At 37.7% G+C, this 21,978-nt stretch overlaps 1 protein-coding gene across 24 annotated transcripts in view; it reads left to right on the top strand.

Annotated features, from left to right (window-relative positions):
• The window catches only part of FIP1L1 (factor interacting with PAPOLA and CPSF1), an 82,507-nt gene that overhangs the window by 23,834 nt on the left and 36,695 nt on the right, over positions 1-21,978 (top strand). For 13 of the 24 annotated variants that reach the window (XM_016951730.4, XM_016951733.4, XM_016951729.4 and 10 more), the window contains one exon: positions 13,368-13,475. The exons of the other annotated variants lie outside the window; for them this stretch is intronic. In XM_016951730.4, coding sequence (XP_016807219.1) covers positions 13,368-13,475 — 108 coding nt within the window. The remainder of the gene's footprint in view (positions 1-13,367; positions 13,476-21,978) is intronic. 24 annotated transcript variants of the gene reach the window in all.

Genomic DNA, 21,978 nt, shown 5'->3' with positions numbered 1-21,978 from the left:
TTGCCTTTTGTTTTTTTATTGTTGATTGGCCTTTCAAAATTTGGGCCAGATTATGTAAGGGCTGTGTGCCATTATAAAGGCTTTGGCTTTTCCTATAAATTAAATAAATGGGGACTCACTGGCGGATTTTGAGCAGAGCAATGAAATAATCTGATTTAGGTTTATGAAGTTTCGATTTAGTCGCTTTACTGAAAACAGACTACAGAGTTACTTAGGGTGGGTGAAAACAGGGAGGCCAGTTAGGAGGTTGCAGCAATTATCTAGGCAAGAGATAATGGTAACTTGGACCAAGATAATGGTGTGGAGATGTTGAGAAGTAGTCAGATACCAGTTATATTTCAGAAGGTAAGCCAATAGCCTATCTTGATGGATTGGATGTAGATTGTAGAGGAAAAAGCAGTTAAGGATGAATCCAAGGTTTTTGTTCTGATCAACTGAACCAGAATGATGGTTTTGTCATTTACAGAGATGGAAAAGACCATAAGGAGGAGTGGTTATTGGAGGAAGAAGACCAAGAGTTCAGTGTAGAATATAATAAAAATGAGATGCCTGTTGGACATGCAAGTGGGAAATTTGAGTAGGAAGTTGGCTATATGGATCTGGAGTAGAAGGGAAGAGTATGGGCTGGAGATAATGAATTTAGGATAATCAGTGTTTAATATTACTTAAATGAAACTACAAAATGGAATTAGACCATAAAAGAGGTAAGTATTGATAGAGAAGTGATAAGAGACAGCCTTGGGGCACTCCCTTGTATGTCAGGAAAATAAGGATTAACTAGTAAGAGGAGACCATTAATAAGGAGGAATGATGAATGAAGTAGGAAAAAAACCCACTGTATGTCTTGAAAATGATGTGTTTCAAGGAGAAATGTCAGCTATCAAATACTAAATCCAATTGATTGGTCAAGAAAATGAAGACTAAGAATGACCATTGGATTTTATTGATGGTCATTGGTGATCCTGACCAGGATCATTTTCATTTGTATAAAATGAAGATAAAAGACTTTGGAATGGATTAAAGAAAGAGTGGGAGGAAAAGAATTAGAAAGAGAAAATATGGGCACTTTTTGGAAGACTGTTTTCTTTCTGTGGGGGCCAGAGAAATGTGACAGTATCTGGAGGGAAATGTGGGGTCAGGAGAAGTTTTTTTTCAAAACAAAGAAAAAAACAGCATTTTGGCTGGGCACTGTAGCTCATGCCTGTAATCTGAGCACTTTGGGAGGCCGAGATGGGCAGATCTGTTGAGGGCAGGAGTTTGAGACCAGCCTTGCCAACATGGCAAAACCCCATCTCTACTAAAAATACAAAAATTAGCTGGGCATTGCGAAGGAAACCTGTAGTTCAAGCTACTCGGGAGGCTGAGGCGGGAGAGTCGCTTGAACCCAGGAGGTAGAGGTTGCAGTGAGCCAAGATCGCACCACTGCACTCCAGCCTTGGCGACAGAGTGAGACACTGTCTAAAAAATAATAATAATTACAGCATTTTGTATATTTACGGGAATGAGTTATTAAAGGAGAAATTGGTGGTGTAAGACAGGGAAGTTGTAGAGGAATGTCGTTTAATAAAGCCAAAGGGATGAGATGTAATATGAAGTGGAGAAGTTGCCCTTAAGTAGAAGCATGGACCGTTCATTCATAAGAACAGTAACGAAGGCAGGATACAGGGCACCAGTGCAGATGGGTAGGTGGATAATGGAATGGGAATAATTGAAAGTTCTCTTCTGATTGCTTTCATTTTTCCCGGCAAAATAATATGCAGACTTATCTGGTGAGAGTGAGGCTGTTGGAAATAAGAGGCCACTGGAAGGTAGCATTGAGTGTTTGAGAAGAAAAGAGGTCTGAAATAGTTTTTTGGAGCTCTGTGAATAAACTAGGTGAAAGGAGTAGCTGGGCAGCTGGAGTGAAGTGTGGGGTCAAGAGAAACCTTTTTTTCAAGATGAGAGGAATTACAGTATTTTTATATGCTGATGGGAATGAGTTAAAGTAAAAAATTGATGACACAGGGAGAGAAACTGTACAGTACTACTTTCTTATCTAGGTTTTGCTTTCCTTGGTTTCAATTACCTGTAGTATGTTACAATAAGGTATTTTGAGAGAGACCACATTCATACAACTTTAATTATAGTAGATTGTTTTTAGATTGGTGTAAAAGTAATTGCGGTTTTGGACTGTGAAATTTAAATCATAACTAGGCTCAAACACATCTTTATTAATCAAAATAGAAACCATTACAATCACATTTTTTGCCAATGAGAAATAAGTTTCTTTATTCCTGTAGTGTAAAAATCCGTGCTTCGGATTTGACAAACTCTTGGAAAGCATTTTCTGTATCCTGCTGATTGTGGAAGTGTTTTCCCTGCAAAAAGTTCTTAAGATGCTTGAAAAAGTGGTAGTTGGGAGGCAGGAGATCAGATGAATATGGCGGATGAGGCAAAACTTTGTTGTCCAATTCATTCAACTTTTGAAGCATTGGTTGTGCAACATGCAGTTGGGCATTGTTGTGGAGGAGTATTGGGCTCTTTCTGTTGCCCAATGCCGGCTGCAGGCATTGCAGTTTTTGGTGCATCTCATCGATTTGCTGAGCATACTTCTTAGATGAAGTGGTTGTGCTGGTATTCAGAAAGCCGTAGTGGATTAGACCGGCAGCAGACCACCAAACAGTGACCATGATCTTTTTCTGGTGCAAGTTTGGCTTTGGGAAGTGCTTTGGAGCTGCTTCTCTGTCCAGCCACTGAGCTGGTCATCTCCAGTCATCGTATAAAATGCACTTTTTTTTTTTTATTATACTTTAAGTTTTAGGGTACATGTGCACAATGTGCAGTTTAGTTACATATGTATACATGTGCGATGCTGGTGTGCTGCACCCATTAACTCGTCATTTAGCATTAGGTATATCTCCTAATGCTATCCCTCCCCCCTCCCCCCACCCCACAACAGTCCCCAGAGTGTGATGTTCCCCTTCCTGTGTCCATGTGTTCTCATTGTTCAATTCCCACCTATGAGTGAGAATATGCGGTGTTTGGTTTTTTGTTCTTGTGATAGTTTACTGAGAATGATGATTTCCAATTTCATCCATGTCCCTGCAAAGGACATGAACTCATCATTTTTTTTATGGCTGCATAGTATTCCATGGTGTATATGTGCCACATTTTCTTAATCCAGACTATCATTGTTGGACATTTGGGTTGGTTCCAAGTCTTTGCTATTGTGAATAATGCTGCAATAAACATACGTGTGCATGTGTCTTTATAGCAGCATGATTTAGAGTCCTTTGGGTATATACCCAGTAATGGGATGGCTGGGTCAAATGGTATTTCTAGTTCTAGGTCCCTGAGGAATCGCCACACTGACTTCCACAATGGTTGAACTAGTTTACAGTCCCACCAACAGTGTAAAAGTGTTCCTATTTCTCCACATCCTCTCCAGCACCTGTTGTTTCCTGACTTTTTAATGATCGCCATTCTAACTGGTGTGAGATGGTATCTCGTTGTGGTTTTGATTTGCATTTCTCTGATGGCCAGTGATGATGAGCATTTTTTCATGTGTTTTTTGGCTGCATAAATGTCTTCTTTTGAGAATTGTCTGTTCATGTCCTTCACCCACTTTTTGATGGGTTTGTTTTTTTCTTGTAAATTTGTTTGAGTTCATTGTAGATTCTGGATATTAGCCCTTTGTCAGATGAGTAGGTTGCAAAAATTTTCTCCCATTTTGTAGGTTGCCTGTTCACTCTGATGGTAGTTTCTTTTGCTATGCAGAAGCTCTTTAGTTTAATGAGATCCCATTTGTCAATATTGGCTTTTGTTGCCATTGCTTTTGGTGTTTTAGACATGAAGTCCTTGCCCATGCCTGTGTCCTGAATGGTAATGCCTAGGTTTTCTTCTAGGGTTTTTATGGTTTTAGGTCTAACATTTAAGTCTTTAATCCATCTTGAATTAATTTTTGTATAAGGTGTAAGGAAGGGATCCAGTTTCAGCTCTCTACATATGGCTAGCCAGTTTTCCCAGCACCATTTATTAAATAGGGAATCCTTTCCCCATTGCTTGTTTTTGTCAGGTTGGTCAAAGATCAGATAGTTGTAGACATGCGGCGTTATTTCTGAGGGCTCTGTTCTGTTCCAATGGTCTATATCTCTGTTTTGGTACCAGTACCATGCTGTTTTGGTTACTGTAGCCTTGTAGTATAGTTTGAAGTCAGGTAGTGTGATGCCTCCAGCTTTGTTCTTTTGGCTTAGGATTGACTTGGCGATGTGGGCTCTTTTTTGGTTCCATATGAACTTTAAAGTAGTTTTTTCCAATTCTGTGAAGAAAGTCATTGGTAGCTTGATGGGGATGGCATTGAATCTATAAATTACCTTGGGCAGTATGGCCATTTTCACGATATTGATTCTTCCTACCCATGAGCATGGAATGTTCTTCCATTTGTTTGTATCCTCTTTTATTTCACTGAGCAGTGGTTTGTAGTTCTCCTTGAAGAGGTCCTTCACGTCCCTTGTAAGTTGGATTCCTAGGTATTTTATTCTCTTTGAAGTAATTGTGAATGGGAGTTCACTCATGACTTGGCTCTCTGTTTGTCTGTTATTGGTGTATAAGAATGCTTGTGATTTTTGCACATTGATTTTGTATCCTGAGACTTTGCTGAAGTTGCTTATCAACTTAAGGAGATTTTGGGCTGAGACAATGGGGTGTTCTAGATATACAATCACGTCATCTGCAAACAGGGACAATTTGACTTCCTCTTTTCCTAATTGAATACCCTTTATTTCCTTCTCCTGCCTAATTGCCCTGGCCAGAACTTCCAACACTGTGTTGAATAGGAGTGGTGAGAGAGGGCATCCCTGTCTTGTGCCAGTTTTCAAAGGGAATGCTTCCAGTTTTTGCCCATTCAGTATGATATTGGCTGTGGGTTTGTTATAGATAGCTCTTATTATTTTGAGATACGTCCCATTTACATACCTAATTTATTGAGAGTTTTTAGCATGAAGGGTTGTTGAATTTTGTCAAAGGCCTTTTCTGCATCTATTGAGATAATCATGTGGTTTTTGTCTTTGGTTCTGTTTATATGCTGAATTACATTTATTGATTTGCATATATTGAACCAGCCTTGCATCCCAGGGATGAAGCCCACTTGATCATGGTGGATAAGCTTTTTGATGTGCTGCTGGATTCGTTTTGCCAGTATGTTATTGAGGATTTTTGCATCAATGTTCATCAAGGATATTGGTCTAAAATTCTCTTTTTTGGTTGTGTCTCTACCCGGCTTTGGTATCAGGATGATGCTGGCCTCACAAAATGAGTTAGGGAGGATTCCTTCTTTTTCTATTGATTGGAATAGTTTCAGAAGGAATGGTACCAGTTCCTCCTTGTACCTCTGGTAGAATTCGGCTGTGAATCCATCTGGTCCTGGACTCTTTTTGGTTGGTGAAGCTATTGATTATTGCCACAATTTCAGAGCCTGTTATTGGTCTATTCAGGGATTCAACTTCTTCCTGGTTTAGTCTTGGGAGGGCGTATGTGTCGAGGAATTTATCCATGTCTTCTAGATTTTCTAGTTTATTTGCGTAGAAGTGTTTGTAGTATTCTCTGATGGTAATTTGTATTTCTGTGGGATCGGTGGTGATATCCCCTTTGTCATTTTTTATTTCGTCTATTTGATTCTTTTCTCTTTTCTTCTTTATTAGCCTTGCTAGCAGTCTATCAATTTTGTTGATCTTTCAAAACACCAGCTCCTGGATTGATTGATTTTTTTGAAGGGTTTTTTGTGTCTCTATTTTCTTCAGTTCTGCTCTGATCTTAGTTATTTCTTGCCTTCTGCTAGTTTTTGAATGTGTTTGCTCTTGCTTCTCTAGTTCTTTTAATTGTGATGTTAGGGTGTCAATTTTAGATCTTTCCTTCTTTCTCTTGTGGGCATTCAGTGCTATAAATTTTCCTCTACACACTGCTTTGAATGTGTCCCAGAGATTCTGGTATGTTGTGTCTTTGTTCTCGTTGGTTTCAAAGAACATCTTTATTTCTGCTTTCATTTCATTATTTACCTAGTAGTCATTCAGGAGCAGGTCGTTCAGTTTCCATGTAGTTGAGCGGTTCTGAGTGAGTTTCTTAATCCTGAGTTCCAGTTTGATTGCACTGTGGTCTGAGAGACAGTTTGTTATAATTTCTGTTCTTTTACATTTACTGAGGAGAGCTTTACTTCCATCTATGTGGTCAGTTTTGGAATAGATGTGTTGTGGTGCTGAAAAAAATGTATATTCTGTTGATTTAGGGTGGAGAGTTCTGTAGATGTCTATTAGGTCTGCTTGGTGCAGAGCTGAGTTCAAGTCCTGGGTATCCTTGTTAACTTTCTGTCTCGTTGGTCTGTCTAATGTTGACAGTGGGGTGTTAAAGTCTCCCATTATTATTGTGTGGGAGTCTAAGTCTCTTTGTACGTCACTCAGGACTTGCTTTATGATTCTGGGTGCATATATATTTAGGATAGTTAGCTCTTCTTGTTGAATTGATCCCTTTAGCATTATGTAATGGCCTTCTTTGTCTCTTTTGATCTTTGTTGGTTTAAAGTCTGTTTTATCAGAGACTAGGACTGCAACCCCTGCCTTTTTTTGTTTTGCATTTGCTTGGTAGATCTTCCTCCATCCTTTTATTTTGAGCCTATGTGTGTCTCTGCACATGAGATGGGTTTCCTGAATACAGCACACTGATGGGTCTTGACTCTTTATCCAATTTGCCAGTCTGTGTCTTTTAATTGTAGCATTTAGTTCATTTATATTTAAAGTTAACATTGTTATGTGTGAATTTGATCCTGTCATTATGATGTTAGCTGGTTATTTTGCTCGTTAGTTGATGCAGTTTCTTCCTAGCCTTGATGGTCTTTACAGTTTGGCATGATTTTGCAGCGGCTGGTACTGGTTGTTCCTTTCCATGTTTAGTGCTTCCTTCAGGAGCTCTTTTAGGGCAGGCCTGGTGGTGACAAAATCTCTCAGCATTTGCTTGTCTGTAAAGTATTTTATTTCTCCTTCTCTTATGAAGCTTAATTTGGCTGGATATGAAATTCTGGGTTGAAAATTCTTTTCTTTAAGCATGTTGAATATTGGCCCCCACTCTCTTCTGGCTTGTAGAGTTTCTGCCGAGAGATCTGCTGTTAGTCTAATGGGCTTCACTTTGTGGGTAACCCGACCTTTCTCTCTGGCTGCCCTGAACATTTTTTCCTTCATTTCAACTTTGGTGAATCTGACGATTATGTGTCTTGGAGTTGCTCTTCTCAAGGAGTATCTTTGTGGCGTTGTATGTATTTCCTGAATCTGAATGTTGGCCTGCCTTGCTAGATTGGGAAAGTTCTCCTGGATAATATCCTGCAGAGTATTTTGCAACTTGGTTCCATTCTCCCCGTCACTTTCAGGTACACCAATCAGATGTAGATTTGGTCTTTTCACATAGTCCCATATTTCTTGGAGGCTTTGTTCGTTTCTTTTTATTCTTTTTTCTCTAAACTTCCCTTCTCACTTCATTTCATTCATTTGATCTTGCATGACTGATACCCTTTCTTCCAGTTGATCACCTCGGCTCCTGAGGCTTCTGCATTCTTCACGTAGTTCTCAAGCCTTGGTTTTCAGCTCTGTCAGCTCCTTTAAGCACTTGTCTGTATTGGTTATTCTAGTTATACATACTTCTAAATTTTTTTCAAAGTTTTTAACTTCTTTGCCTTTGGTTTGAATTTCCTCCCGTAGCTCGGAGTAGTTTGATCGTCTGAAGCTTTCTTCTCTCAACTCGTCAAAGGCATTCTCTGTCCAGCTTTGTTCCGTTGCTTGTGAAGAACTGCGTTCCTTTGGAGGAGGAGAGGCCCTTTGCTTTTTAGAGTTTCGAGTTTTTCTGCTCTGTTTTTTCCCCATCTTTGTGGTTTTATCTACTTTTGGTCTTTGATGATGGTGATGTACAGATGGGTTTTTGGTGTGGGTGTCCTTTCTGTTTGTTAGTTTTCCTTCTACCAGACAGGACCGTCAGCTGCAGGTCTGTTGGAGTTTGCTGGAGGTCTACTTCAGACCCTGTTTGCCTGGATACCAGCAGCGGTGGCTGCAGAACAGCGGATTTTCGTGAACCGCGAATGCTGCTGTCTGATCGTTCCTCTGGACGTTTTGTCTCAGAGGAGTACCTGGCCGTGAGGTGTCAGTCTGCCCCTACTGGGGGGTGTCTCCCACTTAGACTGCTCGGGGGTCAGGGACCCACTTGAGGAGGCAGTCTGCCCGTTCTCAGATCTCCAGCTGCGTGCTGGGAGAACCACTGCTCTCTTCAAAGCAGACAGGGACATTTAAGTCTGCAGAGGTTACTTCTGTCTTTTTGTTTGTCTGTGCCCTGCCCCCAGTAGTGGAGCCTACAGAGGCAGGCAGGCTTCCTTGAGCTGTGGTGGGCTCCACCCAGTTCGAGTTTCCTGACTGCTTTGTTTACTTAAGGAAGCCTGGGCAATGGCGGGCGCCCCTCCCCCATCCTCGCTGCCACCTTGCAGTTTGATCTCAGACTGCTGTGCTAGCAATCAGGGAGACTCCGTGGGCGTAGGACCCTCCGACCCAGGTGCAGGATGTAATCTCCTGGTGCGCCGTTTTTAAAGCCCATTGGAAAAGCGCAGTATTAGGGTGGGAGTGACCCAATTTTCCAGGTGCTGTCTGTCACCCCTTTCTTTGACTAGGAAAGGGAACTCCCTGACCCCTTGCGCTTCCTGAGTGAGGCAATGCCTTGCCCTGCTTCGGCTCGCGCATGGTGCGCTGCACCCACTGTCCTGTGCCCACTGGCTGGCACTCCCTAGTGAGATGAACCCAGTACCTCAGATGGAAATGCAGAAATCACCCGTCTTCTGCGTCGCTCACGCTGGGAGCTGTAGACCGGAGTTGTTCCTATTTGGCCACCTTGGCTCCATCCTTAAAATCCACTTTTCATCGCACATCACAGTCAGATAGGGGAATGGTTCATTGTTGCATAGAGTAAGAGAAGACAACACTTCATGAGGATGATCTTTTTGATTTTCGGTCAGCTTATGAGGCACCCACTTAACTGAGCTTTTTCACCTTTCTGATTTGCTTCAAATGCCTAACAACGGTAGAATGGTCGTTGAGTTCTTCGACAGCTTCTCGTGTAGTTGTAAGAGGATCAACTTCGATGATTGCTCTTAGTTGGTCGTTGTCAACTTCCAATGACCAGCCAAGGTTCTCGTTTCCTTTGTAAAACTTCTGGAACTACCACTGCACTGTATGCTCATTAGCAATTCCTGGGCCAAATGTGTTGTTGATGTTGCGAGTTGTCTCTGCTGCTTTATGACCCATTTTGAACTTGAATAAGAAAATTGCTCGAATTTGCTTTTTGTCTAACATCATTTCCATAGTCTAAAATAAACATAAAATAAACAGCAAGTAATAAGTCATTAGCAGAAAAAATAATAAAACGAGAAATGCCCATTAAAATGATGTGTAACATAACTGTTTGTTTAAGAATGTATTCCAGTATCAAACTGCAGATCCCAACAGTGCAAAAACCGCAATTACTTTTGCACTCACCTAATTGTTCTCTTTTATTATTGTTAATTTCTTACTGTGTTTAATTATAAATTAAATTTTATAGGCATGTATATATACAAAAAAACATTGTACATATTGGGTTCAGTACCATCCTCAGTTTCAGGCATCCACTGGAGGCCTTAGGATATATCCTCCACTGAGGGTCTTAGAATGTATCCCCCAAGAATAAGGTCGGGGGGCTGCTGTATATTTTCAACTTTTCTTGAAATTAATGGCCATGGGTTTAAAGTGTGACAGACTTGTCGCTGCTTTTTGGGTGTTTCTCTGACTCTTGTTAGGTATATGAGTGTTTATGAAGGTTAGCTAGAGTTGGATTTAACAGAGGTTGATGTATCAGGGAATTATAAAAAAGGGATAAAGGGGACAGGTACATGAGCATTTACTTGAGGGAGTTATTGTAATGATGGGCCATTGGCTAAGAAGAGATGGAGGGCAAATATAGGTAAGGAACAGCTGAAAGGAGGTAAAGAAAGGATGGAAAAATTAGCAGGGCTATCACTACTAAAAAACGAAAAATGAATAATTACCACTGCTACCTATAAAAGTTACCTAAGTTGTCAATACTGTCACTTTCGTACGTAAAGGACAGTAGCCACAACTCATTAGGAAAGTTTGTTTTCTGGATTCCATTTGATAAAAAGGATACTTTGCAGTCATTGTGAAATATTTCCCATAAAAGTATTTTTTTTGTTTTATTCGTTATATTTATGGAGATTGGATAGACATCTTTGAAAGTAAAATTGTATTGACCTTAGGGAGAAAACAGTAAATGTTATTCATTAAGATATAATACAGGGTGCACAGTAGATGTTTAAGACTAATGAGCTGTACTACTGACCTAAGCACTGTATTTCCATTGTTTACAATCTTAGATTGCCTTATTAATGTATATGTAAGTGTTGATATGCTTGCACAGAACTTTTAAAAATATTTTTTCATACTTTATCAATAGAAATGCTGGGTTTCCAACGTTCTGTAGTACCCATCAAATTGGCATTGTTAAGTAAAATTTTATATTTAATATATCAGAATGCTTTGCTTAATCTTTAAACGTTTGCATCTTAACTTTTTGTGAAATACATACATACAGAAAAGTGGCATATCAGGAATGTACATCTTGGTTAAATTTTTACAAGCTAAACATACTTTTGTAAACCAGGATATAGACTGATAGAACATTTTTATTACCCCCAAAAGTCCCCATTATGCCTCCTTCATTTGTTGTTGTCATTGAAAAAAAAAAAGTTTTATTTTGAAAAAAATTTAAACTTACAAAGAATTGCAAAAAAAAGTACAAATAACTTCCATATACTGTATCCAGATTTTCCAGTTAATAACATTTTGTCATATTTGCGTTATAATTTCTCAAAAACATTTTTCTTACTGAGCCATTTGAATATTAATTGTAGGCATCATGCCCCTTTACCCTTAAGTACTTAAGCATGTATTTCCTCAGAACGAGGACATTCTGTTAGATAATCATACGGCAGAGTTATCAAAGTCAGAAAATCTAATAGTGAATCAGTACTTTCATCTAATTGCAGGCTGTAAATTTTGCAAATTATCCCAATATCCTTTATGGCAATGTTTTCTTTCTTCATGGATTTAGGACTTAATCCAGTGTCACATGTTAAATTTAACTATTTTATCTTTTTGTTTTTCTTAAATCTGGATCAGCTTCTTAGCTTTTCTTTGTATTTCTTAACATTGAATTTTAGAAGAGTACAATCTAGTTGTTGAGTTAATTGTTCTTGGTTTTGCCTGATATTTTCTCATGATTATATTCAGGTTTTGCTTTTTGGGCAAGAATACTATGTAAGTGATGATGTACCCATCTCAGTGTATTGGCTTGGAGATACGGGATGTCAGTTTGTCATGTTATTTTATTAGAAATGATAATTCTAATGACTTAGTTGTGATGGTGTCCTTTGGGTTTCTGCACTGCAAAGTTGCTATTTTTTCCTTTGTATTTAATAAGTAATTTGTGGAAAGACTAAATATCCTGTTCCTCTTCAAACTTTTTAGGGATTTTAGTGCCAGTGATAATTTTTTCTTTAGTCAGTTATTACTGTAATGGCTGCAAAATAGTGATTATGTAACTCTTATTTCTCTTAACATGTATTAGTTGGCATTCTACTTTAAAAATGAGCTTTCCCACTCCGCCACTTATCACTTAGACTCATAAATTCTTATTTTATGTGTGAGAAAGTGTGTATGTGTGACTTACAAATATAGCTTATTTGTATACATGGTGTTTAAACCATATGTATGATTTATATATACTGTAATTCATTTTGATGTGAACATCAGATTGTTCCTCTTCAAACTTACTCCGTGACCTTTGATATGTCTCCATCATGTTTTTTTTTTTAGGGTGTTTTTATAGTTTGGCATTACCAGGATGTTCCAGGCTTATCTTGTAGTTTCCCTGTTTCTTCCTTAGAAGCAGCCATTTTCAAAGGCACTCTGATTCCTTTTAGTGGGGAATGGTAATTAAAAAACAAGATCAGGGTGCTAGCTGTGCTCCTTTTACTAGGGCATCCGTATTTCCAGGCCTTTTCAGCACTCAGAGCTAGGAAAGAATTAGCATTTTCAAGATGAAATTTCCATGTGTGTTTTTTAAAATACATTTTAGTCATGAAATCATCATGTTTCTTTTACTTCCATTTGAACATCACAGGATTCTTATTCCTACTTCTCTTTCCCTATTCCATATTGCATCTCCTTTTTTTCCCACAATGAGAACGTGGCTCCCAGAATCTTGAAATACACATATAACAGATTCAGAACTTTTACAAGAAAACCTATTCAGTAGTTTAGGATTTGTTTACAGTTTTTTCTTTGTCTCTTTTTAGGCTAAGGGTATATAATTCAAATATTGGGTTCAGAAGTTTCCTACAGAGTTGTTATATTAATAATTTAAAATATATAATTTGGTTTATTGTATCTGTTTGTATGCAGTTTTAGCATTTATTTTTCCTTCCATGTTCACTGATTTATTTTTTGCATATGTAAAACATCTAACAGTTCTAAAGGCAAGAGTATCCAAAGGTATATAGAAACTTGTCACATCTTTCTCTGTTTCTTTCATTCCTGTCAGAACAGATTTCATTTCGTTTCTGGTTTGTTTTTCCTGTGTTTCTTTTTACATAAACAAGCGATGCATAAACATGTATATATATCCTGTTGCTTTGAAAGAGCATCTTATTAGTTCTGTAAAGTATTGGCAATATTGCAAATATCTGAACTTTGTATGAAGTATGTCAACAGGGATAAAATTAACTTTTTTGGGAACTTTACTTTGAAAGAGTTATTTTGAAAGGGATTTTTTATAAAATAGCATAGGTTTTTATGAAACACGTCAGAGTGTTGCTGTTAACTGGTTGCACTAACAATACTTATATCCATTGTTGAAGAATATAGGGAAAGAAATACCAAAATTTTTAGTAAGATTTTGTAAAACTGCAAAAATTAATATTAAGAATTCATAGAGGCACAGAAATGTATTTTTTAATTAATGTATTGTAACCTGATGTAAATCCTTAGTTCTTTTCTCATTTCTGCATTGACATCATACTATGTTGAAGAATATTTCTAAAAATATTCTAGAGTTAATAAAGTGTTGATAGCACATCTATATTTAAATACTTAGTACCACAGCAAGTAGTTTATATGACTTGAGAATGATACTGTAGGAACATACTAAAAGACTTTAGAAAAAGCATGTCAAGAAAAAAAACAAAAAAAAAACAGAACAAGGGGGGTCAGAGACAACAATATGTAAGAAAAAACATAGAAAATTTATCTCACCAGAAACAGCACCTCTTCTCAGTCTCAGACAAGTACTGCCTCCAGAAAAGCCAATTCAAGCGTTGGGAAGTGGCAGGATCGATATGGGAGGGCCGAATCACCTGATCTAAGGTAAGGCTATTTTTAAACATTGGATACTCCCTGATGTTTAGATCATCAATGTTGTTATGCCTTATTAGTGAGATAATAAATTTTGACTGTACCATATTTTTACCCTCCAACTTATGCTTTTTCAGGGTACAGTTGTAGGTTTTTTAGTTACCTTATAAATCAAAACCCAGCACTTGTCTTGCTACCCATCTTTCTGGCTGTTTATAATATTTAATGAATTATATTGAACCGTGCTAATGGATGCTCAGTAATTTTTTTTTCGTTCTCTTGCTGCAGGTTAATTCTTTCTCATGCTACATCGCATTTAAAAAAAATTCCCAGGTGCTTTTCACTACTTATCGAATAAAACCTAACATTCTGAGCCAGTATTTAGGACCCGTAAAATTTGACTCTACTGAATCTTTCCAATCTTATACCCACTACAGTGCAAAAACCCCTGATTTCATTAAGCGGACGTAGTAGCTGCCCTGGAATATGCTATTTCCCTTATTGTTGTTATGCTTTTGTTAATGATCTACCCTCCAGTGAATTTTGGTTTGTGTTCTGAATCTTAAATTTACACAGCATACAACCTCGAATGGATATTATAATTTCTCTGAGCCTGAAAATTGAAATAATAACTTCATCTTTAAGGGATGCAATGAGAAACAACTATGTTCCAATATGAAACTACATTACTTGCAGTGATCAATCTGAGAGATTGTGCTTTGATAACCTGACTTCAAAATACAGACCAAGATACTTTTCCTAATTTATCATTTGAGGTTTTAAATAATTATGATATACAAGGGGTAATTTTGTTGTTTTTTTTTTTTTTTTTTTTTTTTTGCTTTTGTTAGAGAATTTTAAGCAATTTACCTGGTTAGCTCAATGCTATATAAATATGTTTGCAATTATTTTAATTTAAAAACTTAAAAAATACAAATGTAAATTATGATCAGATACCTTTGATCATAACACCTAAAAGAAAAGGGAGGAAACACTATCAAAATTTGATTTTCTTATGTTTCATTTTCTATACAGTCTTAATTATATGTTCCACATGAGTTGTAAGTATTTCCTGTTAGGAAAGAAGTTTAGTCATTCTTAAAAGTGGATATACATCTCAAAGTAAGAATGTCTAAACTGTAAGTCTAGCAACTAATGTAGATAAAAATATATTAGTTGCATTCTTAGAGTAGTGTCAGTTGCATGTGTTGCTTTAGTAGGTTAAGGAAAGTTTTCATCTTATTATTTTGAAAGTACTCATTGATTTTTTTAATCTATGTATTATATAATATTGATTTATCTTTGTTTTCGAACACTAAAATTCTATTTGAAAAACCAGTAGAAATTTCAAGAGTTATTTTAAATAAAGAAAAGTTAGATCTGACAAGTGTAGAATGAAGTGTATGAGTCTTTTCACATACAACATTTCCATGGAACCTAAAAGTTCATAATTGTACTAATACAACTTCTATGTAACAACTAACTCAATTATTGCATAGAGAAACACTTGGGTTTATATTTAACCTGGCAGTATGGACAGCCTATTTACTGAACCTAAAAGGGCCAGACAACAAGAACTTATAAACTTATCATGCTATTGGTAAAGAAACTTAAACTTACAACTGTTTTGTTGCATAAGTATTGGACTTGGATTTTAGGTTTAGTTTTGTCAGTAACTACCTGTGTGAATTAAGGAAAGTTTCCTAACATGCCTATGCCTCCATTACCACAATCGTAACATAGTGGAGCTAGACTGTGTAATTCGGAAAGCCTCTTCAAACCTGAAACTCTTTATTTTCTGACTAGTCCCTGGTTTACAATGGAAACTAGTCCTTAGAGATTTGAGAAATCAGAGAATTTGCCCAAATTCACAGCTAGTTAAGAGGCAAAATCAGGACTAGAATACCTGCTTTTCTGGCTTGTAGTACCAATAGTTCAGGCAAGTCAACTTTCATAGACAAAGGCATAGAAATACTTAAAATAGGCCAGGTGTGGTGGCTCACACATGTAATCCCAGCACTTTGGGAGACCGAGGCTGGTGGATACTTGAGGTCAGGAGTTCAAGACCAGCCTGTCCAACATGGTGAAACCCTGTCTCTACTAAAAATACAAAAATTAGCCAGGCATTGTCACAGTCACCCGTAATCCCAGATACTCAGAAGGTTGAGGTGGGAGAATCACTTGAACCCGGGAGGTGGAGGTTGCATGACCCAAGATCACGCCACTGCACGCCATCCTGGGTGACAGAGTGAGACCCTGTCTCAAAAAAAAGGAAATACTTAAAATATGTTATTTTCAATGTAATTTTAAACTTTGTATTTGTTTCTTTGGCTTTGTTGTTTTAACATCTGGAATTCCTTTTATATCAGCTATTTGACTTAGAAGTTTTTATTTAAAATTGTTTTACTTTAGATATAGTACTTTACTTTTGGACACCAGATGGCTAATTTATAGCGAAAATGTTGTTTCCTATACCTGAAAGAGACACATCTCAGTGCTTTATGTATAGCAACTCCATCTATACCTACTTCTCTCTAAAAAAGATGCTCTGGAAACAAAAAAACACTCTTCACTTTAACTTTGTAATTAGTCTCAAGAATATATGTGGAAGGAAATTTGAAGCTGTATTTTCATTATGTGTTTTGTGCTTTAGAAAATTCCAAAAATAGGCTGGCTGTGGTGGCTCATGCCTGTAATCCCAGCACTTTGGGAGGCCGAGGCAGGCAGATCACCTGAGGTCAGGAGTTGGAGACCAGCCTGACCAACATGGAGAAACCCCGTCTCTACTAAAAATACAAAAATTAGCTGGGCCTGGTGGCGCATGCCTCTAATCCCAGCTACTCGGGAGGCTGAGGCAGGAGAATGGCTTGAACCCGGGAGGCGGAGGTTGCAGTGAGCTGAGATTGTGCCATTGCACTCCAGCCTAGGCAACAACAGCAAAATTCCTTCTCAAAAAAAAAAAAAAAAGAAAGAAAAGAAAATTCCACAACCACAGATACCCTGGATAAAAGCTACTTTTTCTCTTTTTAAACACACACACACACACACACACACACACTCTCTCTCTCTCTCTCTCTCACTCTCTCTCAGGCTACTTTTTCTCTTTTAAAACACACACTGTCTCATTCTCACTCTCACTCTCTGGTAGTGTAAGAAAAACTAGATTCCTGCTCTTGTAGTTAATGTAACTGACAAGTGTGGAGTTTGAGGCATTGCTTAAATGTTTGTAAAGAGCAAGTAAATAATGATTAAGATGTTTTTCATAAGTTACTATATTTGGGCTGGGCGCTGTGGCTCATTGCCTGTAATCCTGGCACTTTGGGAAGCTGAGGTGGGTGGATCACTTGAGCTCAGGAGTTTGAGACCAGCATAGGCAACATAGCAAAACCCCAACTCTACCAAAAATACAAAAATTAATTGGGCATGGTTGTGTGCACCTGTGGCCCCAGCTACCTGGGAGGCTGAGGTGGGTGGATCACTGGACAGGTGAGGCTGCAGTGAGCTGTGATCGTGCCACTGCATTCCAGCCTGGGTGATGGAGCCCAACCTGGTCTCTAAATAAATAAATAAATACATAAATAACAGTTATTATATTTGAAGTTGTGGCCTTATCATATGCTAGTTACTATTAATTTGTATAATATAGTGTTTTCCCGATTTTAACAGTATTCTTCAAGCCAAATCTGTAAGTGTTTTTCAAACTTTAACAGTATTCTTCAAGCTAAATCTATATGTATAACAATGGCACTTTATTGGTGTAAGTTTGCTTTATAAAAATCAAATTTTTAACTCTTGTGAAACTAATTAGAAGAATGAAGCAGTTTCAGTGAGTGCAGGAAATTGAAACTGGTAATATGGATGATTGCTGTAAACATATCCTAATGCACAGTTTATTTTTTTATTTTGTTTCCATTTTATGTTACCAAGTTCTGTTCCTCTTAATTTTCAAGTGATAGTTTATTTTTCTTAAGCTTATGTTCCTATATTACAATGCTTTTTAACTGATTCATACTCTTGAATGAATAGTAAAAATTGCTTTTCAATGTTAAATCACAAATACATTTAAACATGCATGTATTTCTTATATTAAACACAATATTTATAATAAAACTGGACGTTAAATGAATATTATATCTAAGAATGACCTCTTCTCTGACTATCTCCTTTTATGTCTTGATGAGACACTGTACTGAAAAGATGTGCCCATACCTTGGGGCATTTGATCAAGTGCTCTGAGTGCATGTTGCTATAGTGTGTAGTTTGTAAGATTTTATGTTATTGGACATATGAAGGCCTTTGGGGTTTTTTGTTTGTTTTTTTAAGTTTCTTGTAGAGCTGTGTCTTTTCCTATCATTGATACATTTAAAAGCATGAAATTAAGCATAAATATGGAAGGTAGAGCTTTATTCCAAGCTCTGTACAAAAGTGAGTAAACTTGTTTGCACTTTTGAACACACTTATGTCCTCCAGTGAGTGAAATTTGGGCTTATTTCACCTTTAAACATTCAAGGTTTTTTTGTTTTGTTTTAAATAGAGCTTAAAAATTGACATTTAAAAAATTCAGACCCCAGAAAATTAGTATGATAAACACTGTTGAAGAAGAAGGGAAGGGGTTTGAAGTAGGTTATGCTAAGCCTGAATCCTAGTGCTGCCACTTTACAATGCAAAAGAGCCTCTTTCCACATCTGTGAAAATGAAACTAATTGGACATGTACTTTACTGTTTATTTTTTCAAGACAGAGTCTCACTCTGTTTCCCAGGTTGAGTGTAGTGGTGGGATCATAGCTCCCTGCAAACTCGAACTACCAGGCTCAAGCAGTCCTCCCACCTCAGCCTCCCGAGTAGCTGGGACTACAGGCATGCCCACCATGCTCGGCTAATTTTTTATTTTTTGTAGAGATGAGGTCTCACTATGTTGCTCAGGCTGATCTTGATCTCCTGAACTCAGGTGATTCTCCTGCCTCGGCCTACTCCCAAATCACACCTGAGATTACAGGTGTGAGCCACTATGCCGGCCCCATATACCTTAAATGTGATGTACTTGTAAGGATTAAACAAGTTCTAAGCTGTGAAAGCACCTATTTCAGGGCTTGAAAGATAAATCAGCCAGGCGCAATGGCTTACGCCTATAATCCCAGAACTTTGGGAGGCTGAGGTGGGCGGATCACCTGAGGTCGGGAGTTCAAGACCAGCCTGACCAGGCCAGGCGCGGTGGCTCACGCCTGTAATCCCAGCACTTTGGGAGGCCGAGGCGGGTGGATCACGAGGTCAGGAGATCGAGACCACGGTGAAACCCCGTCTCTACTAAAAATACAAAAAAAATTAGCCGGGCGCGGTGGCGAGCGCCTGTAGTCCCAGCTACTCAGGAGGCTGAGGCAGGAGAATGGCGTGAACCCGGGAGGCGGAGCTTGTAGTGAGCTGAGATCGCGCCACTGCACTCCAGCCTGGACGACAGAGCAAGACTCCATCTCAAAAAAAAAAAAAAAGGACCAGCCTGACCAACATGGAGAAACCCTGTCTCTACTAAAAAAAAAAATTAAAAAAAAAATAGCTGGGCGTGGTAGCATGCGTCCGTAATCCCAGCTCGGGAGGCTGAGGCAGGAGGATTGCTTGAATCCAGGAGGCAGAGGTTGTGGTGAGCTGAGATCGTGCCATTGCACTCCAACCTGGGCAACAAGAGTGAAACTCCATCTCAAAAAAAAAAAAAAAGATAAATCAGACACTCAGTGAGTGTCTTTCATCATGGGCTTTATCAGTCTCTTTAAATGTAGCACTGATAGAAAATAAGTTGTATGTCCAGAAAAGTGTTTTGAATTCTGTGATTTTTATTTTAGACTAGGTTCTTTTTCTGGACGGGATTTTTCATTAATAAATTGTTACTCGAACATTAGAATATATTTTCTTTATAAATTGTGTATATACTGTAGAGAAAATTATTCTTGTGCTTGTGGAAGTAAAACGTACACACAGGTATAGAAACAGTACCATTTCAGACCAGTCATGTTGCCCGGGCTGATCTCGAATTCCTGGGCTCAAGTACCACAAAACTAAAAGATCAGTAGAAAAATATGTAATCAATGATATTCTTATGTTGATGGATATGACTTTAAATTTGTCTTGAAATAAATAGTTAAATATTAATTTTTTATGAGCTACTTTAAGTTCTTTCTGGAGGGAACAAAATGTCTAGCAGTCTCTTGAACATGCCCTTAGATTTGTAGTCTTCAACTTTGACCATATTGGAATTACCTAGGAAGCTTCAAAAAAGTATTGATGCTGGGTCCCAGAAATGTTATTTTAAATAGTCTGGTGTACACCCTGTGCATCAGGATTTTGGTATGCAGGCAAGGTTGAGAACCACTGATTTAGAGCCTTGATTCTGGGTTGGCATAAAGATTAAAATCAAATGATAGCTAGGCACCTACAGTTTTGAAGTAAAATGATAGATGTAGTTACAATGGGAGCTGATATTTGTATAGCATTTTACAGCCTCACAGTCTTTTTCTTTATGTGCTTCTCATTTAATTTACATTTTCTGCCTCTTTGAATGTCTTTTGGTTGGTAACCACTATCAAAGGTGCATGATACTTCTGTTGCAAGCAAATGGATAGGTAATATATTTGCCACGTAGAAATTGTGCACATATCTACCCCTCTCCATCTTTTCTCTATGCTCATAGTTGTCCCTCCATCTGAAATGTTCTATCTTCCCATCCTACAGGTCTTTTAAGGCTCATCTCTTTCCTAAAGTAGCTTAAAAGATGCTACACAATTTCCATGCAGAACTGTTTACAGCCATCTATTTACGTATGTGACCTGAATTAAATGTCATAACAAGTGCATCTCTTTTCAAGTTGGAAATATGAGATAGCCACATTCTAGGCTTTTTCTTAGCAAATGGACCTTTGAACTGTTTGCTGCCCAGTTCTTATTAGAAGCCCTTCTGTGAGAAAACATTCATAGATGTCTACGTTGATATGTGATTCACCGATTCTTTTAGAATATGGTTATAAACTTTCAAGCAATAATTCAAGCAATATTTCAAGCAAAATAATTTGAAAATTTGCTATAAACTCTGGACTTTTGCCTGAAAATTGCATCTATACATATCTATTTATTTAGAAATCAGGGACGTCCTGATTCTTCTTTAGAGAACCGTGTTGCTAGTTAAGAACCTGAACTGTTCTCAAAAGCACAGTTACATTATTAGATCAAGCCTGACCATTAAGAGGGCTAGATACACAGACCACGTTGTTTTGCTTCCCCTGATTAAATTGCTGTTATTGAATTGGGCATTGTTGTGCTTCACTCAGCATTAAAGGGCATTTTGAGAAATAGCTCTTTAAAATTCAATTTTTTTTGGTAGGAATTTTGGAGACTTTATTTCCATATTTTTGAAAACATGAGATTGCAATCCATTAGTGGGTTGTGAAACAATTTGGTGGTCCCAACCAGTATTTCTTGGTTTTGTATTGTTTCTTTTGCTTTTTTCCTATGCTATATTTAAATATTAATAAAATTACATTTTATCTTAGTGTCACCATTTTTCCTTTTTTAAGTATTGTTTCATGAATCTTTTTTAGTTTTTAATGTATTGTGGGTACTGGATTGCTGTGTAAAGTGTACTTCTTACTGTGTTTTGTAGTCAATAAAGTTTAAAAACTATTGTACTCATATTTTCTCTTAGACTCAGAGGAGAATCTTTTTCTGTTTATTCTCATTTGTAAAATGACAATAATGAGAGTTGCTACCTTATGGGTTTATCATGAAGACTAAATATATATAAAGTATTTAGAACAGTGCTTACCTTGCGCATAGTAGGTGCTGCATAAATACTAGCTGTCATTACCAGGAAAACAATCTTAGAGCAAATGCTTTGTTTTAATCTTAATGCACATTAAAGACATTTGTTGTTAATGATGTCCTTTGCTTTGGCTTCCAAGAAAAAGCAGCTGAGATATATATATATATGTATATATATATATATATTTTTTTTTTGAGACAGGCTCTTGTTTTGTTGCCCAGTCTGGAGTGCAGTGGCACAATCACAGTTTACTGCATCCTTCATCTCCTGGACTCAAGCAATCCTCTCACCTAAGCCCTCTGAATAGCTGGGACCACAAGCATGTGCTACTATGCCTAGCTAATATTTTAAATTATTTGTAGACACAAAGTCTCGCCATGTTGCCCAGGCTGGTCTTGAATTCCTGGGCTTAAGTAATCCTCCCGCCTCAGGCTCCCAAAGTGTTGGGATTACATGCGTGAGCCTGACCTTCAGAGGTCAATTTATGGCCTTTTGTCTATCTTCTATTAGCCCTGATTTGTCATCTTAAACTTTCTGTTGCATCTCTGCAGGGAGCCCTCAGATTCTTTCTGGGATATCAGAATCATCAAAATATGATAATTTAATTCCATTGTAACTTCAGAGATATTTTTATATTCATTTACTGTGCCAGGAGGGGAGGTAGAGGCTCTTGGGAACATTTACTGCCTGTTTAAACTGTACATTAACTCAG

Source organism: Pan troglodytes, chromosome 3, assembly GCF_028858775.2.
Source record: "Pan troglodytes isolate AG18354 chromosome 3, NHGRI_mPanTro3-v2.0_pri, whole genome shotgun sequence".
In the NCBI taxonomy this organism is placed as follows: Eukaryota; Metazoa; Chordata; class Mammalia; order Primates; family Hominidae; genus Pan; species Pan troglodytes.
This window is presented reverse-complemented; position numbering and strand designations above follow the sequence as displayed.